The sequence below is a fragment of the Phyllostomus discolor genome, chromosome 14 (assembly GCF_004126475.2).
Source record: "Phyllostomus discolor isolate MPI-MPIP mPhyDis1 chromosome 14, mPhyDis1.pri.v3, whole genome shotgun sequence".
Classification (NCBI taxonomy): Eukaryota; Metazoa; Chordata; class Mammalia; order Chiroptera; family Phyllostomidae; genus Phyllostomus; species Phyllostomus discolor.
This window is the reverse complement of record NC_040916.2, coordinates 21,589,459-21,610,126: the sequence shown is the minus strand read 5'-3', so window position 1 is coordinate 21,610,126 and position 20,668 is coordinate 21,589,459. Positions and strand designations below refer to the sequence as shown.

At 38.8% G+C, this 20,668-nt stretch overlaps 1 protein-coding gene across 4 annotated transcripts in view; it reads left to right on the top strand.

The window, feature by feature from the left end:
• RABGAP1L (RAB GTPase activating protein 1 like) overlaps positions 1–20,668 on the top strand; it is a 454,513-nt gene that overhangs the window by 43,210 nt on the left and 390,635 nt on the right. For all 4 annotated transcript variants that reach the window (XM_028530695.2, XM_036015478.1, XM_036015477.1 and 1 more), the window contains 4 exons: positions 7,770–7,940; positions 9,348–9,540; positions 12,484–12,694; positions 14,369–14,543. In XM_028530695.2, coding sequence (XP_028386496.1) covers positions 7,803–7,940; positions 9,348–9,540; positions 12,484–12,694; positions 14,369–14,543 — 717 coding nt within the window. In that variant the 5' untranslated portion in view covers positions 7,770–7,802. The remainder of the gene's footprint in view (positions 1–7,769; positions 7,941–9,347; positions 9,541–12,483; positions 12,695–14,368; positions 14,544–20,668) is intronic.

Here is a 20,668-nt window from a genome sequence, read left to right as displayed (position 1 = left end):
GACACTGTCACGATGAACTCTTTGGTCATCTGTCCAAAAAGCTTAGGAAATGGGTGGATTGGTCTAGCTTTGGTTCAGTGTTTACCCTTGAATCTGTTTGACCAAGATGAGGTTTCTATAAAAGCCATGGTGTTTGAGTAGAGGGAAGCCTTATTCTCGGAAAAGAAAGTTGGGAGATTATTGGTGGACAAATAAAAATAGGTGTCCATGAAAGCAATATAAATTAATAAGATGCTTTGTGCCCTTTTCATGGGTAGGGGACCCACACACACATGCGCTCGCACACGCACATACATGTTGGTGTGGCCTTTGCCTGAGGGATGAGAGCAGTGGATGGATCGGTTACTTAACAGAGGCCATGATAGTTTTCTTCAGGGCTGGCTTAGTTCTTTGAAGTACAGAAGAACTGTGGTTGGTAAATGCTGTTCTACATTATTTGTGTCTATTTTCTTATATAAATTAAGAGCATTTCCTTTTTCTAATTTTGTGATGGGTCTACTACAGTCATTCTAATCCTCTGGCTGATAGCCTCCCCAGCATACCAAAATTTGACTCACACTCATTTTTTTTCAGTTTTCTATTTTAGTTCAAGAGCCACTTGAAAATGAATAAGTGCAAACACATAATATAAAAGCAAGAATCAGACTAACCACATTTGGCAGAGAAAGAGATTGGACCATGTGTACCACGATGTTGTCTTCTGAATGTGTTTGGTTATTTTGGGACAAGATAGCCTCCAGTTAGACTTCACTGAATGTGGTTGTGCTGCTCCTAGTGTATGTGAAATTATAGTTTTAGGCATCCAAGTGAGGTGCTACTTCCGCTATATTGCTCATTTGACAAAAATGATGTGGTATTGAAGTAAGAATTAAAAGGGATTTCACTTGTTAAAATTGGTACAGATGTGGGGATGTTTAAACCAAAAATTTTCATTGAGTTTTTGGGTTCAGAGCAGGGGAGAAGGTGATGCGTAGAAGAAACATATCAGATTTTCAGTAGCATTGGTAAGTTTTCTGACCCTGATTCTCATATACCTTTAAAATGCCCTAAAAATAAAAATTATTATGCCTAGATTATAGTTCCCAGTAGTTTTTATAACTGAAAAGACATAAAAATCCTTTGTCAGACTTTACATTCTAATTTTTAGGTTATAATAGGGCAGTTTTTTAACTAAATGCCTTAAAAGTAGTTTTGTTTTTGTGCACTGCTCTGTTTTACTTGCTGAGTTGAAATGTGCATAGTAGTCTTGAGTTCACAGAACAGCAGGCTCTGTATTTAAAAGACTTCTGCAAATCTAATTTGAATTGAACAACTCTTCATGTTTGTTAACACCCTAATTCAAAGTTAACTGATAGGTTATTTATCACTGCACTATGAAGAATGCTTTGGGGTAAGAGACAGATAAGTTCTGATGAGGAAAGGAGTAAAGAAGGTCCGGTGTGCGAAGTGATGTTGTGTTGACGCAAATCCCAGCCTTGGGTCTCAACAGATGAGTAGACTTTAAGAGACAGTATAATACAGTGTAGGTCAGAGCATTACTCTCAAGTCAGGCTACCTGGCTTGATTCCTGGCTTGACATTTGCTATTTGTGAGAACTTTCAACTGATTGATGCTTTTAAGAACAATTTGTTCCACACATTTATTGAATATCTACTATGTCCTATACCAGGCATGGAATATTCCCTGGTAAACAAAGCAGAGTTGGGACTGGTGAGGGGACCTTATTTAGACAGCGTTAGCATTGAAGTGGCCTCAGGCTTCTCCGCTGTCCTTTCTGTACCTCATTTCTTACGACGTTAGCCACACTCATTATGATCTAGCTATCATGACTTTCTTTCTGTTCCTTAATAAGCCTTTTCTCACATCAAATTCTTTCTCCCTAGTTTGTTCTGTGGCTTACTCATTAAGCCCAAGTGTCGGCCGGATCCACATTGTCTCCTGCCTTCTCATCACCTTTGGTAGTACTTGTTCCAGTATGTGATCCTGATTTATTTTCTTCTGTATTATCCATCTCTTCTATAAGAATGTTAGCTTTACCACAGAACCAGAGAACATATTCACCAGTACATCTGATACGGGGTTAATATCCAAAATTTATAAAGAACGTAACAAAACTCAACACCAAAAAAAAAAACAAAAACAACCCAGACTTCTGGTCAAGATGGAGGCATAGGTAGACACTCTTCACATCTTTGCACAACCACAGAAAGAATTACAACCACACATCATTACAACAAATGATATCTAGAACTGTCAGAAAACTGAGCTGTATGGAAGTCCCACAACCAAGGATTTAAAGAAGACACATTCATCCAGACGGGTATTAGGGCAGAGATGCAGAGAGGGGTGGAGAAGGGGTGACAGTAGGTGGTCCCACATATGATAGATAAACATTGGGAGGGATACCATGGGAGCAAGTGATCTTAGCCCCAGGCAAGACCACACAGCCCAGGGTTCCAGCACGGGGAAGATAAATCCCCATAACTTCTGGCTGTAAAAACCAGTGGGAGTTGGGGTGGCAGAAGAAACTGCTGGATTTTCAGGAGACTCTGCTTAAAGGGCCCTCACGGACTTAGACCCTCCCTATGCACACCCACCACCCCCTCTGATACTCAGCCCCAGAGCAACAGCTAGAAGGGTGCCATCACAGATGTCACATATGTATGTGGAGTGGGTGAAGTGACTGGAAATGGGGCAAAGTGCCAGGCAAATCATCAGAAGCCAGGCAGTGGCATTGTCCCCTCTCTGAGTCCTCTTGTCATACAGAGCCACAAAGCAGTAAAGCAGGTTGCCTGTTCTAACAATTACCTAAGGCCCCACCCCACATAATTTACAGGTACCTTTTCTACAATAGGCCATACTACTAAGACAGGGAGTCAAAGCAGGTCTACCTAATACACAGAAACAAACACAGGGAGGCTACCAAATTGAGGAGACAAAGAACTATGGCCCAAATGAAAGAACAGAACAAAACCCGAGAAAAAGAACTACACAAAATGAAGATTACCAACCTATCAGGTGTAGAGTTCAAAACACTGGTAATCAGGATGCTCAAAGAACTCACTGAGTATGGCAACAACATAGAGAAATGAAGGTTACACTAAGTGAAATAAAGAAAAACTTACAGGGAACCAACTGTGGAGGGGAGGAAGCCGGGATTCAAATAAGCAATTTGGAACATAAGGAAGAAATAAACATTCAACCAGAACAGCAAGAAGAAAAAAGAATTAAAAAATAAAAGAAAATGAGTAGCCTCTGTATAAGGAACCTCTGGGACATCTCTAAATGTACCAACATCTGAATCATAGGGGTGCCAGGACTAGAAGGGAAGAATAAGAAATTGAAAACTTATTTGAAAAAATAATGAAAGAAAACTTTCCTAATTTGGCGAAGGAAATAGACATATAAGTCCAGAAAGCACAGAGAGTCCCAAACAAGTTGGACCCAAAGAGGACCACACCAAAACACATCATAATTAAAATGCCAAAGGTTAAAAATAAAGAGAAAATCTTAAAAGCAGCAAGAGAAAAGCAGAGAGTTACCTACAAAGGAGTTCCCATAAGACTAGCATCAGCGATTTCTCAAAAGAAACTTTGCAGGCAAGAAGGGACTGACAAGAAGTATTCAAAGTGATGAAAAGCAAGGACCTACGATTCAGATTACTTTATCCAGCAAAGCTATCATTTGGAATTGAAGGGCAGATAAAGTGCTTCCTGGACAAGGTAAAACTAAAAGAATTCATCATTACCAAGCCATTATTACATGAAATGTTAAAAGGGAGTTATTGAAGAAAAAGAGGAAGATCAAATCTATGAACATTAAAATGGCAACAAATTCACAACTATAAACGACTGAATCTAAAAAAACCAACAAAGCAAATAACCAGAACAGGAACAGAATCACAGATATGGAGATCATTTCGATAGTTATCAACTGGTAGGGGCAAAGGGGCAGGTTGGGGGAAAAGGTACAGGGATTAAGAAGCATAATTGGTAATACAAAATAGACAGGGAGTATTAATAATAGCATAGGAAGTAGAGAAGCCAAAGAACTTATATGCACAACACATGGACATGAACAACTGGGGGGGGGATTGCTGGAGGGAAGGGGGGTACTGGGTGGAAGGGGGCAAAAGGGGAAAATTGTATTAACATAATCAATAAAATACATTAAAAGTCCAATTGAAAATGGGCAAAGGACCTGAATAGACACTTATCCAAAGGGGACATACAGGTGGCCAATAGATATATGAAAAGTTGCTTAACGTCACTAATCATCCAAGAAATGCAAATTAAAACCACGATGAGATATCATCGCACACCTGTCAGATTGGCTACCATCAGTAAATCAACAAACAACAAGTGCTAGCAAGAATGTGGATAAGGGGGAACCCTTTTGCACTGTTGGGGGGAGTGCAACTTTGTGTAGCTACTGTGGGAAGCAGTATGGAGATACTTCAAAGCATTAAAAATGGATTGGCCTTTTGAACCAGCAATCCCACTTCTGGGAATATATCCAAAGGAACCCAAAACACTCATTCAGAAGAACATAAGCACCCCTATGTTCATTGCTGTGTTGTTTACAATCACCAAGATATGGAAGCAGCCCAGGTGTCCATCAGTAGATGAATGGATACAACAACTATGGGACATTTACACAATGGAATACTACTCAGCTATAAAACAGAAGAAAATACTACTTTTTGCAACAGCATGGATGGACCTGGAGAATATTATGCGAAGTGACATAAGCCAGTCAGAGAAAAACAAATACCATATGATTCCACTCATATATGGAATCTAATGAATGGACTGAACTAACAAGGAAAATGGGGACAGACTTATAGATGGAGAGTAGATGACAGCTAGTGGTGGGGGGAGAATTGGGGGGCAGAGGGATTAAGTAGAAAGGAAAAAGGGCTCATGGACATGGACGGCAGTGTGGTGGTTGCTGGGAGGAGGGGGTAGAAGAGGGCTAAATGGTAATGGAGAAAATACAATAAAGATTAACAACAAAAAAACAGTATTAGCTTTAAGAATCCCAGGATTGCATTGGTCTTACTCATTGTTTAGTCTACAGTTCCCATTACAGTTTCTAGCACATAATAGGGACTCATTAATTATTTGTTTAAAGAGTGGATAAAAGCTGACAGCAGTAGAGTTAGTTATATGAAGGTAGGAGGCAAGAGCCAAGACCCTAACGTGGTCCTGAAATTTCTGTGATCAAAGCGCTGAAGTGATCAAGTGATGGAGGCAAGGGTGTGTTGGGCCTTGCAAATCCTGTCATGGAGTTTGGACTTTGTTTGAATTTTAGTGAAGAGATTGTAGTCTGCAGTTTGAATGTAATCCAGTGTATTTCCAAATGTGTTCTCTGGCAGCTCTGTAAAGAGTAGATTAGGGAGGAGAAGGCTGGAGGAAGAAGACAGGGTAGGAGACTGACGTAGATGAGAACACTGCTTGTATTAGTCTGGTAAAATGGACATAGAGAAAGACGGGGTAGGTGTGGGGTTTATTTCAGAGGTGGGGCTGACTTGCTTGGCTGAGGAATGAGTTGATGAGATCCAGATTTCTTGTTTGAGCAACTTGGTAGAAGGTGGTGTTACTGAAATGGGAAATCTGAACGAGGAAGAAGTTTGAAGAAACCATTAGGAATTCGATTTGGGTCACATTTAAGTTACTGATAAGAATTCCAAATGGAAATATCAAGTAGAGAGTTCGATTCCAAATCAGGAATTTAGCGGAGACATTTCGGTTGGGATAGAAATTTGGGACACCGTAAGCATATGGATGGTATTAAGATCCATGACAACGAGAGATAATAGTGTGTGGCAAGGAATCAGGAAAAAGCCCAGGACCTGAACTTGGGGAATTTCTAACATGTAGATGTTACCTACAGGAGTGGCAGCTGAAAAAGACCTGGACGAAGATTGGCCACACAAAGAGCACCTGGAATGTGTGGTGCCGTGGCAGTCAAGGGTTCACGGGGCAGTCTCGAAGGGTCAGGACATGGCTTCTAACACATATGGCATTTTCAGAAAAATGTAGCATAAAAATGAGAAAAAAATTGAGAGGATAGATGAATGTGCTTGAAGGGTTTAAAATATCCTTTTAAAAAGGAAGGATATTGCCCTGGTTGGTGTTGCTCAGTGGATTGAGGGCGGGCTGTGAACCAAAGGATCGCCAGTTTGATTCCCAGTCAGGGCACACGCCTGGGTTGCAGGCCAGGTCCCCAGTGGGGGCCATGTGAGAGGTAACCACACATTGATGTTTCTGTCCCTTTCTTTTTCCCTCCCTTCCCCTCTCTCTAAAAATAAATAAAACATTTAAAAATTAAAAAAAATTTTTTTTAAAAAGGAAGGATATTAATATGTCTAACAAATAAATTATGGCTATCATATTACACTAGCCTAGGAGTATAGTCTTTATTTTGATATTAATGGACACTTTGATATTTGATAAAGTTAGGAAGTAATTTTTAAAAGTGTAGAGAAGCTGGATATATATGTTTTCAGTATATATACACACCTATACACATGTACATAATTTTTTTGTTGCCCAAGAGTAATGGTGTTAGTGTCACCTAATGGCAAAATGAGATATTGCAGCCATATTTATATGCTGCAATGAACAAGTAACCGTGTTAGAAAGAGAAAAAGAACACTGCTAAGGGAATTTTAGACACAGATCAGCAGACTTCCATAGTTGTAAGGCTTTAGCCCTGGCCTGCTTCTCCTACCCCTCTATCCCACTACTCCTTTGGTCACTGAGCAGGTTGTGAAATATATGGTCCTTTTATTGTCTTTCAGGTTTCAGTCAAATATTTATTTCCCTTTCAGAGAATCCTTTCCTACCACCTCACTTACAGTTGTCCCTACACACTTGACTACTAAGCTACTCTTTATCACATTATCCTCTCTTATTATCTCTGTGGCCTTCAGAGTGATTTGGAATTACCCTGTGTGCCTCATTGCTTGTTTTCTCACTAGATCTCAGCTCCAGGAGGGGAGAGCTGGCAACTCGTCTGCCTGTTCACTCATGTAGCCCGGTGCTGAGTGCAGTGTCTCTTAGGTAGTATTCATGTCGAGGCACAGTTAATTGTGTCAGTGTTTAGAGAATGTGGAGTTTCTGTGGCATAGAGATCTACCCAGAAAACAGAATTGCACTGTATTTGGTTACTGTAACATTGTTTGCTGTATGAATGCAATGAGAAAGCTTTGACCTTTCTTCCCCTGTCGGGCTGATAAGTGGTAGTGTGTCTGGAAAAGATACATGGCTTAGGGTGTTGAATTGTATAGTAGTTAATTAACTTTAGTGACATAAAAATATTTTAAAGTATTATGTCATCTTGAGGAAACGTTTAGATTTAAGTACAAAATAATTTTGGCAAATGTATCGTGTGTGTGTGAATTTGTAGATACTTCTAGTATCATGCTTATTTATTTTTTCCTTATTAAATAGAACAAAAACAGTATTTCTAGGAGAAAAATAGAGTTAAACAGTAGAAGATCTGGCTAGTTGAGTTATAGGCAGTTTGTGTTCGTTTTTCAGGGAACAGTATGGTTCTTTTAGTCTGGAAGCTCCAGGTGAAGAGAGTACATTTCCACTATGTGGCCCAGTCTAAGAGGGTAGCTTCTCTAGTTTTGAGATAATTATTTGGTGAGCAGAATTATTGTTCACATGAATCATTTTTAATAGCAGAGGATTGATCAGTTCATGTTTTTTTTTAGTGTGTGTGTGTGTTTTTTTTTTAAATCACTGTGATTTGACCAGGTGGATGTGGGGAGAGACGCTTGCCAAGCCGAAATGGAGGTCAGAGCTTCGTCACAGAAGGTTACTGGGTCATCGGATTCTGTGGCCACACTGAACAGTGAAGAATTTGTTTTGGTGCCTCAGCATGCAGATGACACCTCTACCAAAGATGAAGGAAAACCTGAACTGAAGGTAGTCCTTTTCTGCAAATGATACTATTTTAAACTTTGGTTTTTTAATTAAGGGAAAGGAGTTGTACAAAATCAGAAGGTTTTTCCTCAAGTATTGACTGTGAGAATAGAATCAATTTTGATTCATCTAGAGGCACATTATTTGGTTCGTATATTTTTGAAGTTTTTTTGGCTTGTGGTTATTTATCTCTTAATTCAGAATTTAAAAAGAAGTAGATGGGGAGAAGACAAAGAATTGGGAACTAGACTTACTGATCAAATCTTAACATAAGTTTAACTTATTTGGATATTTTTGTTTCTATTACTGATAGGTTAAAGTTGATTATATAAATAGTTACGTTTTACTTTCACTACAGAGACTTTTCTTTATGGGTTTAGATCAGCTGGTAACATTCCAGTATGTGACTTAACAGTTGGCATGTCTAAATATTTTTTAAGTGTGTGTCTCATATTTCTAGTTGAGTTTTTTATTTGGGTTTGCTCCTTTTCCTTTTCGTTCTGTGCTGCCTTCCCTCCCTCAAAGGAAAGGAAGCACACAAACTGGGGTCCACATGCGTGACAGCTGCACCCCCACCTGCAAACAGGACTAGAGAGATTAGTAAAAAGTGCTACATGTTTCTTAATGATTGTTACTCAGTTTAAACCATGGCATCAAAGGGATATTAGTACATAAATCTAATACAATTATATAAAAGCCAGATTAGTAAATACCCATTTTATATTATGTTGAAAATATATAGTTTTATAAAAATAATCAATGGCTTTATTTAAATTTATTTAAATAAGCAGCTATTTAAATGTAAATATCTGTATTTTGTTATTAATGTATTTAATTTAAGATTTTACTTAGGTTTTTTTCTCTTATGTGTTTTTAAGAAAAACATGAGTTAAACGCAAGGAAATTAGCAATACTCCATTTGGCAGCTAGCAAACAAAACTTATAAAGAAATCATAAATATGTTTATACTATGGTAAGAAATATGACCTTTTAAATGATATCCACAATAGACACTTTATATTTAAACATATCTATTTGTCTCTCTAAAACACATACAGTTGATTACTTGATTCTGGAATGTGTTCCAAAAAATAAAAAGGAAAAACAAACAAACAAAAGGAAATCTGTGTAAACAAGCTCTTAGATCAGATATATTTGGAAACCACCTGAAGTGTTTTCTGAGGAATCCTTTTCTGAAACTAATAATTCTCTAATTTAGCTGCATTTATAATTCATGATTTTGTATTGTATCTAGTGAAATTAGGTACAACTGTATAGATTCTTGATATTCTTTAACTGTATTTAAATTTAAATATTTAGATCATTTTAATTTCTTCCAGAAATGAAATATTTTCATTCAGGTCCAGAACCATAATATGATTGAAACAGTTGTTTTGCTTTGTCTTGTAGATAGTTTCTAATGGTGATGAACAGTTGGAAAAAGCCATGGAAGAGATTTTGAGGGATTCTGAGAAAGGGCAAAGCATCCTTCTCGCTGATTGTCAGAGTTCCAGTGATATTGTAGACCATTCGTTTGGAGATGTTTCAGCCAGCCAAACAACTAAGCCATCTCTTCAGTTAGTTTTGGATCCATCAAATACAGGTACTGTATTGAACTCATATAAACTGGAAGAAAAAAAGAGTTAAAGTAATAATGAAAAATTTAAAATCCTGTCAGCTTTGTTTTTAAGATTAGGTCTCCCAGCTTCTCAGTGCTGGCTGAGAGCTCCCACTTTGGTTCTTATGTTTTGGTTTGTTTCTCTACCTGTGGAGTCAGTCTCAGTGTTCTTTGAGAATGTCTGGGTCTTCATTTCACCCATAGTATTCAGCACATAGTAGGCCCTCAATAAATACTTACTGAACAAAGGAACAAATTTTTGGGTCTTAGAGAAGTGTACTGGGCAGAGTCTTTTATATGATGGGCCTTTTTACTCAGTTTGACTACAGTTGTTTTAAATTATCATTTGTGAAAATTCTAAGTAAAATACCATTATCAGTTCCATCAGTGTATTAAATAATCAGTCCATCATAAATGAGTATGATTTGTAGTAGGAATACCAGCTTATAAGTCAAAATAGTTTTGGGTGAAGAAAGCCAAATGAAATGAAATCCAACTTCTGCTTTAGCTGTTTTAAACACTAGAAGTGTGGTTTTTCTCTGGGCTTTTGTAGTGTTTCTTGTAAACTATTCGGTTTGATCTTTTTCATGTCACCTTTTTCCTTAACTGACTTCCTTTGTGGACAAAAGGTAGTTAGCAGAAATTGAAAAGTAAAGCTAGGTGACTAGCTCATGCCTGGTGGCGGAGAGACAGACTCTGTTCTTTTACCCATTGAACAGAAGTTTTGAGTTGTGCTCTAATTGGACCAAACAAAACATTTTCTGGTGGTCAGGGGAATGGCAGGAACTGACAGGTGTAGGCCTTGGTTACGTCCAGAACCCTCATGAAGTCACTCTAACAGAGGAGACGAGATTATCCTGATTGGCCTAGGGCATTCACAGTCCGCTTTGAATGTTGGTGTAGGGGAAGTATAGATAGATACAGACCAAAGTGCTACACAGTAGGGCCATAATAGCCCTAACTTACACTACATACAAAATTTCTCCCTAGTGGACCAAATATTTAAATGTGAAAAATAAATCTGTAAGAGGAAAATATGGGAGAATATTTTTGTGGTTGTCAGAGTGGGAAAACCCAAATCAGAAAGGACATTGTGGTTATATTTTAATACATAAACACTTCAGTCTTCTGAATGGGAAAGGTACCTTAAGAAATATGGTTAAAAGACAGGCCAGGAGAAGACATTTGCACTGTGTTGCAGGTCCCCAAGAACACCCCTGGTTTTGTGGTGATTCACTATAAAGACTTATAGGTCTCAGCATATAGTCATACTCATTGAGAAAAAAAATACATATATGTGTAAAGTATAGGTATATATGTAAATTAAAAATACAAGATTGGAAACAAACCTTCCAATTAATTTTTGTTAGTTCTTGATTGAAGGAACATGAAAGTTTATATGATTTATTGTGCTTTACTTTTTCTTTTGAATTTCTTACATTCCTACCCCTCCCAAAAAACCCAAAGCGTACTGATATTACATATATATAATTGTTATTTTTTGGTTAATATAATAATAGAAGGGAAAAATACATTTTATATTCTAACGTAGCTCTAGTGGGTTGTTGGAATTAACTATCCTTTGCATTGGCTTAGATATTATGATTCTTATTCCTGAGCATATTTGATAGGCACTATGCATTGTATACCTTTTTGTGTTATCTCAACACCTAGTTACACTAAATACATTTTGAAAAATGATCTTTTACTGAAGATCTCAGTGGATAAGAATTTCCTTTGTTTTACAAGTAAGTTTTTAGTATTCTTTTCTATTTTTATTTTCATTTTCAGTAAAAAGGCTTGCTGTGCTATAGGCTGAATGTTTGTGTCCTCTCCAAAGCTCATGTGTTGAGACCCCGATCCCCATGGTGATGGGATTAGGAGATGGGATCTTTGGAAGGTGATTAGGTTATGAGGGCAGAGCCCTCTTGATTGGGATTAGCGCCCTTGTAAACGAAAGCTAGCTTGTCTCTTTCTTTGAAATGCATCTAGATAGTTATTTTCTTTGAATACTACAGATGTTTTTCTACTGTCTTCTTGTCTCCATAGTTTCTGATGAGAAATCTGTAGTCTTTTGAATCACTCATTGTGTCTCTACTTTAACATGCTGTTTTTCTTTGTTTACTTTCAGTATTTTTTTCATTATTTTTGCTTTCAGCCTAATTTTGTGCAACATGGTTATGGGTAATGGGAAGAGTTGGAGACCAGCTGAATGTGGGTTATAGGTGGGAATGGGGAGAGTGGCCTTTGCTACATGCTGTGCTTAGAATTAAAATGAACAGTTTTTTTGTTGTTTAAAGAAACTCAATGGTGGGGTAGGGGGAGAATTGGGGGAAACAATCATAGGATTATTCATCAAAATAATAGTTATTTTGAGGAAAAAATTTCCATTGGAGTACTTACATAGTTCATAGAAGCCAGCAAGCCAGGAAAGAGCAAGGTAAGAAGCTTGACTTTTATTGTTACTGGTATGAGACGTAACACTTTAACATTACTTTTGCTTAGGAAAGTAGGTTCTCATTGAATTTGGTGCTGTCTAGGATCTTTATAGCTAAGAGAAAGTTTTAATTGGTTTTATTTTATTTTATTTTTTAACTGGTTTTAGTTTTATTTAATCCTCATTATTTCAAACTGTTAGTATAGGTTTTCTCCTTAATTGTTCTATATCATTTGAACTCCACATTTTTATTTTTTAATATTTTTCGTTTTCTCTGGAGAAGTTATAGCCAAGTAAGATAGTACTTTGAGAGATGTGGATGTTTAAAATGGCTAATTCTAGAACTCTGAATTAAGGTGAAGGATAAACATTGAAAGGAATGAAAACAGAGAGGCATAAATTTTGTTTGCAATTTTTCATTTGTTTTTAGACAATAGGCAGAATTATACTGTGAAATTTTGCATTGACTTTTGAGCATTTTTTTTCTTCAGAAATTTCTACACCCAGACCATCTTCTCCAAGTGGATTACCTGAAGAAGATAGTGTTTTATTTAACAAACTGACCTACTTAGGATGCATGAAGGTTTCTTCCCCCCGTAATGAGGTGGAGGCCTTACGGGCAATGGCAACCATGAAGTCTTCCAGCCAACACCCCTTTCCGGTTACTCTGTATGTGCCAAATGTTCCCGAAGGCTCTGTGAGGTGAGTGCGAATATCCCCTTTCGCCTCCTAGACTTTGTGCGGATTTTAGGTGGCGGTGATGACAGTATATCATAAATCAGGCCTGGGACTTACTGTTAATTCATTTTTACTCTGTAGACATGCAAATTAAACATGTTCAGGCTTAAATTGTGTTCCTTATTTGCAAGGGGCATTTGCAGAATTTTGCTTAGAATATTATAAATGGAAATACAACTGTAAATACCTGTAATTTCTGTTTCTCTAATCTGAAGGAGCCTAAAAACCTGCCTTCACCTGGTCACGTAACAGTGGTAAAAAAAAAAAAACGGAAGTGAGCCCTAGGTTTTAAGTTCTTTGTATCAAACTGGAAGGAAACAGACTGGCTTTTTCTGTTATGCTCAATCAGGAATAATATTTAATGTCATTTGAACCTTGAATTTCTTTGCACGTAGATCAGGTGTTGCTCTCCTACATCCGGCCCTCCAGTGACCTTCAGTCACATTTGTGATTATATTCTTTCCCCTTCCTGGATCTTTTTTTTTCTTCAGAGCACTTTTTCTTGCCTCGACACTATATTTTATGCAGGGTGGGGCAAAAGAAGGGTTATAGTTGTGAGTATGTGAAACAGTTTATTCTTGTATCATTGTTTATTAATTATTGTATCACTTTCCATAGGAACAACTGTAAACCTACTTTTGCCTCACTCTTTATTTATTTGCTTGTTTGTTTCTTTTTCACTACACATTAGCTCCATAGGAGCAGGTTATTTGCATTTTTCCCTGCTGTAACTTTAGTGTCTGTAGTGGTATCTGGTCCAGGTTTTCAGTAGATGTTTGCTGAACGAGCAAATAAATGTACCAGGTCTAGGAAATTAGGTTGAATGTGTTCTGAACCTATACTTTTCCCTGAAGGCTGATTTAATCTTTTAATCTTTTAAAACCCTTTTTGATTTCTCTCACTCTCTAAAGTTTAGAATGTGAGAAAATGTTAGCTAAGTTCTGAGTGCCAAAATAATAGCTGTATAAATGAAAAGATTTTGGTAAAAAGTGCTTAGAATTTTTTAGGGAATGGTTTTGTAGATATATTACTTGTGCAATAGCTCTTAAAATGTCAAAATGCCATTTTTTATTTTAAAAATAATGTCTTTTATGTATTGATTTTAGAGACAGAGGAAAGGTGGGGGGAGGGGGAGAGAGAGAGAGAGAGAGAGAGAGAGAGAGATACAGACAGACAGACGGAAACATTGATTTGTTGTTCCACTTATTTATCTCTTCATTGGCTGCTTCTTGTGTGTGCCCTGACTGGAGAACAAGCCTGCAAAGTTGGCGTATCAGGACGGTGTTCTAATCAACTGAGCTACCTGGCCAGGGCTCAAAGTGCCTCTTAATGTTATCTACTTACCTATGCTCATAATAGAAAATATAAAGATGAAGTAATTGTCAAAAGAATGTGAAAAATTTGTATGTGTATATATACATATACTTATATACATTTAGCAAGCATATATACATGTACATTATATATACATATATATACATATACATGTGAAGATAATTTGTTTTCTTGCATTATTAGTACTCGTTTATTTTGTGATTTTAAGATGATTATGTTTATATGTTATTGGCATAGTAAAGCTGTTTGCCTTTGTTCTTTGATAGCTGATATTTTATTTCCTTTTTCATCACTGCTCTGCAGAATCATAGACCAGGCCAGCAATGTGGAGATAGCTTCCTTTCCAATCTACAAGGTGCTGTTCTGTGCACGTGGACATGATGGGACAACCGAGAGCAATTGCTTTGCATTTACAGAGAGTTCCCATGGTTCAGAAGAATTTCAGATACATGTTTTCACCTGTGAAATTAAAGAGGCAGTAAGTATAACATATTTGCAATTTGCTATAGAGAATTAGGGTAATATTTTTGAGCCCTAGTGTCACTGCTATATAAGTCTGTACGTATGATCGTGCACCATATTTTATAAATTTGGAGTTTAGTTCTGAAGAGAAAGTTCATGTTTGTAATGGGAAAGAACTGACTGTGGAAAGCCAAGTCTGATAACTGTGCACAAAAGTGGTGTTGCAGGTAAGGCCCTGCCAGCCTAACAGGTAGAACAGGAAAAGCCACTTGACTAGCTTTCCTACCAGCTAGCATGGTAGTCACTGCTCAGGCTTAGAAAGGGGAAGTGTTTTTGCACCTCTTTGGTTATTTTTCCCAAGCCTGTTGGTCCATGTGACTTCCAAAAGTGCCTCTGACAATACCTTTTCCTCTGCTGGGCACAATGGTTGTATGTTGATTGTGCTCGAATATTTTACTAAGTTGGTATAGTAGAGCTCTGTGGTTTCACTGGTGATTGTTATGTGCATTCACGTAGAGGCTGGCTTTTGCTCTAGAGAACCAAGCCAGTTTAACATACAAATGCTCACATACAGCAGGGGTGTCAAGTTGAAGGCCTTCAAAGGGGCCAGGAAGAAGTTCCTTTTAGCCACTCTTGAGTGGTGGTTTCTTTTAAGACTGGAGAAGTAGTTCAGAATCAAGTGGCTGTTAAATATATGGGAAAATTTCCCTCTTTTCTACATCTGTTGAATTCTCCCCAAATCAGAAAGAAATTGCACTTTCTGAACTTCGGTACTCAGGCTTTAATCAATGGCTGTGGATGAGCAAGGTCTCCAATGTGTGTGCTTTGGGGAATACAAATTGTGAGCAGAAAATGCCAAAAGCAGCAGTTACTCTCTTTGTTCTTACCATGAAACATAGATATATCATTGTGTTAACAGGAGTTCCGAGATTGTGTTTCAGGCCACAGCATGAGAACTCTTAGAAATGCAGGTTTCTGTGTGTTTGATACTGAGCACGGGGGCTATGCCAGTCCGTATCCCCTGGACACCAAAATGAACATGCGCAGACACACGTCATTTACGTTGTCGTCACAGGAGGTCTCTGCCAGAGTCCACGCCCGTATGGGAGGTAGTTCCGAACCTCCTTCATCCCAGCGTTTGTGTGCACACACTGCCTACGTGACCGACTGGGTGATGGGAGAGCGAATGAGTAGCAGTGTGCCTGTCACATAGGAGGCCGTGAGGATGAATAGTAGGGAAGAATTTGTGTGTTTGTGAATGAGGGGTCTGTTTCTTGTCCCTGCAAGCCCACTACAGAAGTGGGGAAGCAGATGTGCTGGCATTTCATGCTGGCAGCCAGCATTTAGCGTGCCTGCGTGGTTTCCGGGAAGCTGGCACTCAACAGAAGGACGTGAACGGAGAAGAGGTGGAGACCCGCTGCTCGGGGAGGCAGAAGCGCCGCGGCAGAGCAAGTGCACGGGACCCGGCTGCAAGCATTCTTCGTGACTGTGATGGTACGGCCCTCTCTGGGGATTGTAGCGTCCGCTTGTTTGTGCGGCGGGGGGGGGGGGGGGGTTGTCATCATTTGTGTGAGAGCTTTACCAGTGGGGAAGCAGTGGGCAAAACTGGGGAATTCTTGGCCTTCCCATTTGGATGTGGTATTAAATAGCATTAACCGTATTTCTAGAGAGGATACTCGGTACTCTGCAGGTTGTGAAAAAGTGATGTCCATTGTATATATATATTTTTTTGATGTTCAAGTATTGCTATTAGTACTATTTTTTAGAGTTCATTTTTCAAAGTGTTACATTACGGGTGGTAAAATTCATTGTTTTAAGGGGAAATATGTGATAATTGTCCTTCAACTTTATTACAACAAATCATTTCTAAATGAAAACAGCCTGGTATGAATATAGAGCTTATGCCAGGCACTGTGCTCAACATTTACTCAGTACGCATCACATCTCTATGACACAGATAGTATGTATTTAAACTAGTGATCTCACGCTCCCCTTTGCCTGGAGCCGGCCTGGTTTATGCCTGTTGTTCGGGTGTACCGTTAATGGCACTCCGTTTGATTCCCCGAAGTGCTCTGGTTTGGCTGAGAGGTTGTGCGGTTACCCTTCGTTTATCTCGAGGCTAAGAGAACAGACAGTGGAGCTGGGTTTCCAGTGGACGTCTCTGACTCTGAAGCCCCGCGTAATTTTCAGTAACGGGTGGACGCGGGTTTCTGTCATTCAGTCATGCTTTATAAAGGACCCGATTGGTCATAGAGCTTGTATCCCACCTGCCTTTGGGTTTCACCCATACCTTTTACAGAAGATGTCCAGCATCTTCCTCTCCCCTCAAAACATAACTACCCTTTAGTTAATCTGAAGTCACTTCCTTGCATCTACCAGGTGTCTGGGTAGTTGGTTCCCAGAAGTTTCTTGAGCTGTGGTGAAGGATAACGTTAGTCTTTAGCATTTGGGCCCCTCTCGATGGCCACAAAGCACTGGCAAAGGCAGCTCAGGAGCAGGTGACAGACATCTGATTGCTTAAATCTGTACTGTGTAGTGCAGTGCTGCTGCTTATTAACTTGTTTTCCCTCGCTTTCAGAGTCCCTGGATGAGACATGAAGAAATCTGTTAAAGACAAGAAGATGTCTTCTTAAGTAGGATAAGCACATGGCTCCTACCGCCAGCTGTCACTCCCATGCCCTTATTTCACCGTAGAGCCCCGTCAGCAGCAGGCCCCGGCGGCACCGGCGGTGGCCGAGGGGACCCTGGTGAAGGGGATGGCTGTGTTGGACCTGTGGCACAAGGACTAGGGGCTCCAGCCCCACCGAATGGTGGCGCGTTTCTGACTCGCTGCCCTGGGTGTTCTGCAAGACTCGCGGGAGTGAGTCTCCGTCATCCGAGGCGGCGGAGAGTCGGGAGCCCAGCCAGAAGAGTCCTGGCGCCGGTGATCCTCGTGCAGGGGGGTGATGACGGGCTGCGCGTGTGTTGAGAAAAGCAAAATGTCAGGAAACGTAGAGAAAAAAGCCAAGGAGGCACCTATTCTTGTTGCTGTTTTTAAAGATACTTTGAAAGGCTTAGTTGATGCTTTAAGAATTTATTTCCATTAGTCAGGGTAATCATTTTCTTCAACACAGATTTTGATGTTTGTGTTGTTTGTATGTTTTAACATTTTAACAGTAATTGTCATTACTAACAATTCTCAGTGTTATGTTTTAGATGCATGGTTGTGATCATCTGGTATTAGGCATTCAGAGACATTTCATGGTAAATATCAAAGTCTTCCCAGGTATCATTGGGAAGATCTTAATTCTGAATGCACTGGTTTTTCTTAGTATTGCTGATATGCCGCTATGTATTAAAAGAAGACCTTATTCCTCACACGGAAAAATATTTATTGAGATGTTATTTTAGCGAAATACATTACTTTGGAAATTAATTAAATTTTGCTGTTGGTATTTTTCCTTAAATAGGTTTTTAAAAATTTTTTTAAAGTTTTCTTTTTTGGAGCCCTGGCAGGTGTAGCTCAGTGAATTGAGCGCAGGCTGTGAACCAAAGTGTCGCAGGTTCGATTCCCAGCCAGGGTACACGCCTGGGTTGTAGGTCATAACCCCCAGCAACCGCACATTGATGTTTCTCTCTCTCTCTCTCCCTCCCTCCCTTCCCTCTCTAAAAATAAATAAAATATTAAAAAAGTTTTCTTTTTTGGTATAATATGACTCTTATTTTAGCCCCTTTAAGTGAGTTACATATTTGAACAAGATGTTTTTAAAATTTTAACACATATCTTTCTGGGTATATTTTATAGAATGATTTTTCTACCTTTATTTCTTGGGTTGGTATTTTCTTGACATATGGTGTTTTTATTTATTTCTTTAATTATTACGTTTCTCAACTATAATTTGCATTTAATATTATATTAGTTTCAGATGTACTGCATAGTGGTTGCACATTTATATAATTTAACCAAGCGATTCCCCTCAATAAACCTAGTACCCACCTGACACCGACATATGGTGCTTTTAAAAGAGTTGATTCTCTTTCATCAATATTGGTGAAAAGGGTTTATTTTGGAAAAATTGCCTGTGCTATTTATCTTAAGTAAATACCTTTTTGTTTAATGGCGCTTTTTTTTTTAAACTGTTAACATGTAATACACATTTAAGAATTTGGAAAACACTGTCATAAAAAAGAAAATAAAAGTTATTCAAAACTCCACCAGAGTTAGGGTTTTGGTGTATCTCCTTCTCACACAGCTACACGTGCCGTCCTCTCCACGTCTTCAGAAACAACACAGCAGCAGCAGCTCCCGTGCAGTTTTGTGTGTAACTGCTGCTTTCCCTGGGTGCTGCCTTCTGGGGAAAGATTGTGCTGTGTTATTGGTCAATAAACCTTTGCCTTCTGCCTAGAAAAAGCCTATTCTAGTACATTATGTGTGTGTGTGTGTGTGTGTGTGTGTGTAATAGTGTGGCATGTAGAGAAATGTTTGCCATGGTATGTGTGTTTAACTCTTATCCCATGATACTGGTTACCCAACTAGTTCTGATAATTGTGGATCCTGGTCACTCTTGTTTCTGAAGCTCCTCTGCTTTCCCATTCTGTGGACACCACTCCAGCTTATCTGTCCACTCTAGAATTCACAAGTGATTTTAACCTTTTTGTTACAAAGCAACTTGTAAGACACAGTCAAGCCTACATGCAGTTTGATTGCTGTTACTGAAGTTCATGTCCTGTTGTGTCCTTCCTTCAAAATGAGAGAAAGGTGTAGTCTGTTTCCCCAGGCCCCCTTGTACTCTACCACCCTGGCTTAGCCCCGGGTACTCGACCTTTTAGAAAAGAAGTCCCTGAGCCTTGCCCTCTACTTCCGAATTTGCCAAGTCCTTCCACTTTTTCTGGTGTGGTATGATGGGCTAGGCTTGCTCATAGCTTTGACACCACACAAGTGAAGTAGAAGATATGGGAGAGGAGAAAAAAGAAATGTGGTTGGGGTTTGACTCTACAAATGCATTAAAATTGTGTACAGTTATTTCACTTCGCATGTGATGTTTCCTTAAAAATGTGCTGAAGTTGAATGTGTAAAAAGGAACCAATAGATGTCACATTCTGTTTGGGGTTAGGAGGTGGGCAGTACTCAAAGAACTAAAAGTAAGGTCCCCATTTACACTTGACTTTGTAGGCATAATCTTCAGTGTCTGATTCCTAGCATGTTCTTTGGTTCTGTTTTGCTGTATAACACTTAAATTATTGCACTAAATCAAGTTAAGTATCCAGTTGAGAACAAACATTTCTGCTTTTGGCTTACCTAATGAGTCCTCACCTACTTCAGGCACATTCAGCTCACACGTGCTGGAATGTAAGCTCTGTGTTCACTGATGTATGGTACTCAGGACACAGCACCTATGATTGTACCAAGTACACAGAACATGTTCAAAATCTGTTGAATGAATGAGTAAATGTATCATTGTTTTCATTATATAAGATTTGAGGCCTGCAGTTTTTATTAATGCCAACTGTGTAAGTCAGTTAATATAAGAGGTTATTAATTTGGCATTGGCAGGGCAGCTTATGTGTAAGTTTGGCTCTTCGAGGTTAAAGATCACCTTTTTTTTTGATGCGATAGACTGAATGCATGAGAAAAGGTATACTGTATAAATCCAACAAAAATGAGGAAAGATCCCATACTTGAAAAAATTCTGTTGACGAAAGTGCTCTTGTTCAAGCGAATTACAAAATATTAGTCCTAGACTAATATAATTCAGTGGATTTTGAATCCACTCTATCTTAAGTGAAGGATTAACATTCTGAGAAGCCTCTTTACTTGTTCCTCCCAGTGTGAGGTTTTGAAAATATGATCTTTGTAAAATCCTTTTTATTTCATCATCTTTTCTTTGTTCAACTCATGAGTGGGTTAAGAGGTTTGGAAGGTCTTTTGTGCTTCAGGCTTACACAGATGTGAGATGGTGTGATGTTTCTTTTGGAACGGAGAGAAAGAATAACTTCTGGAAGACTGGGATTTAGAGCACTTCTCCGCTTTAGGGGAAGCGTATAAGATTTACGTGTCTATATAAAGCAATCAGCAGGGTGGCTTAATACTAAAAAAATAGATAAGGCCATTTCAGTACAACAGTGTTGTGTAACAACACTAGAAGCTCTTTAAACCATGTT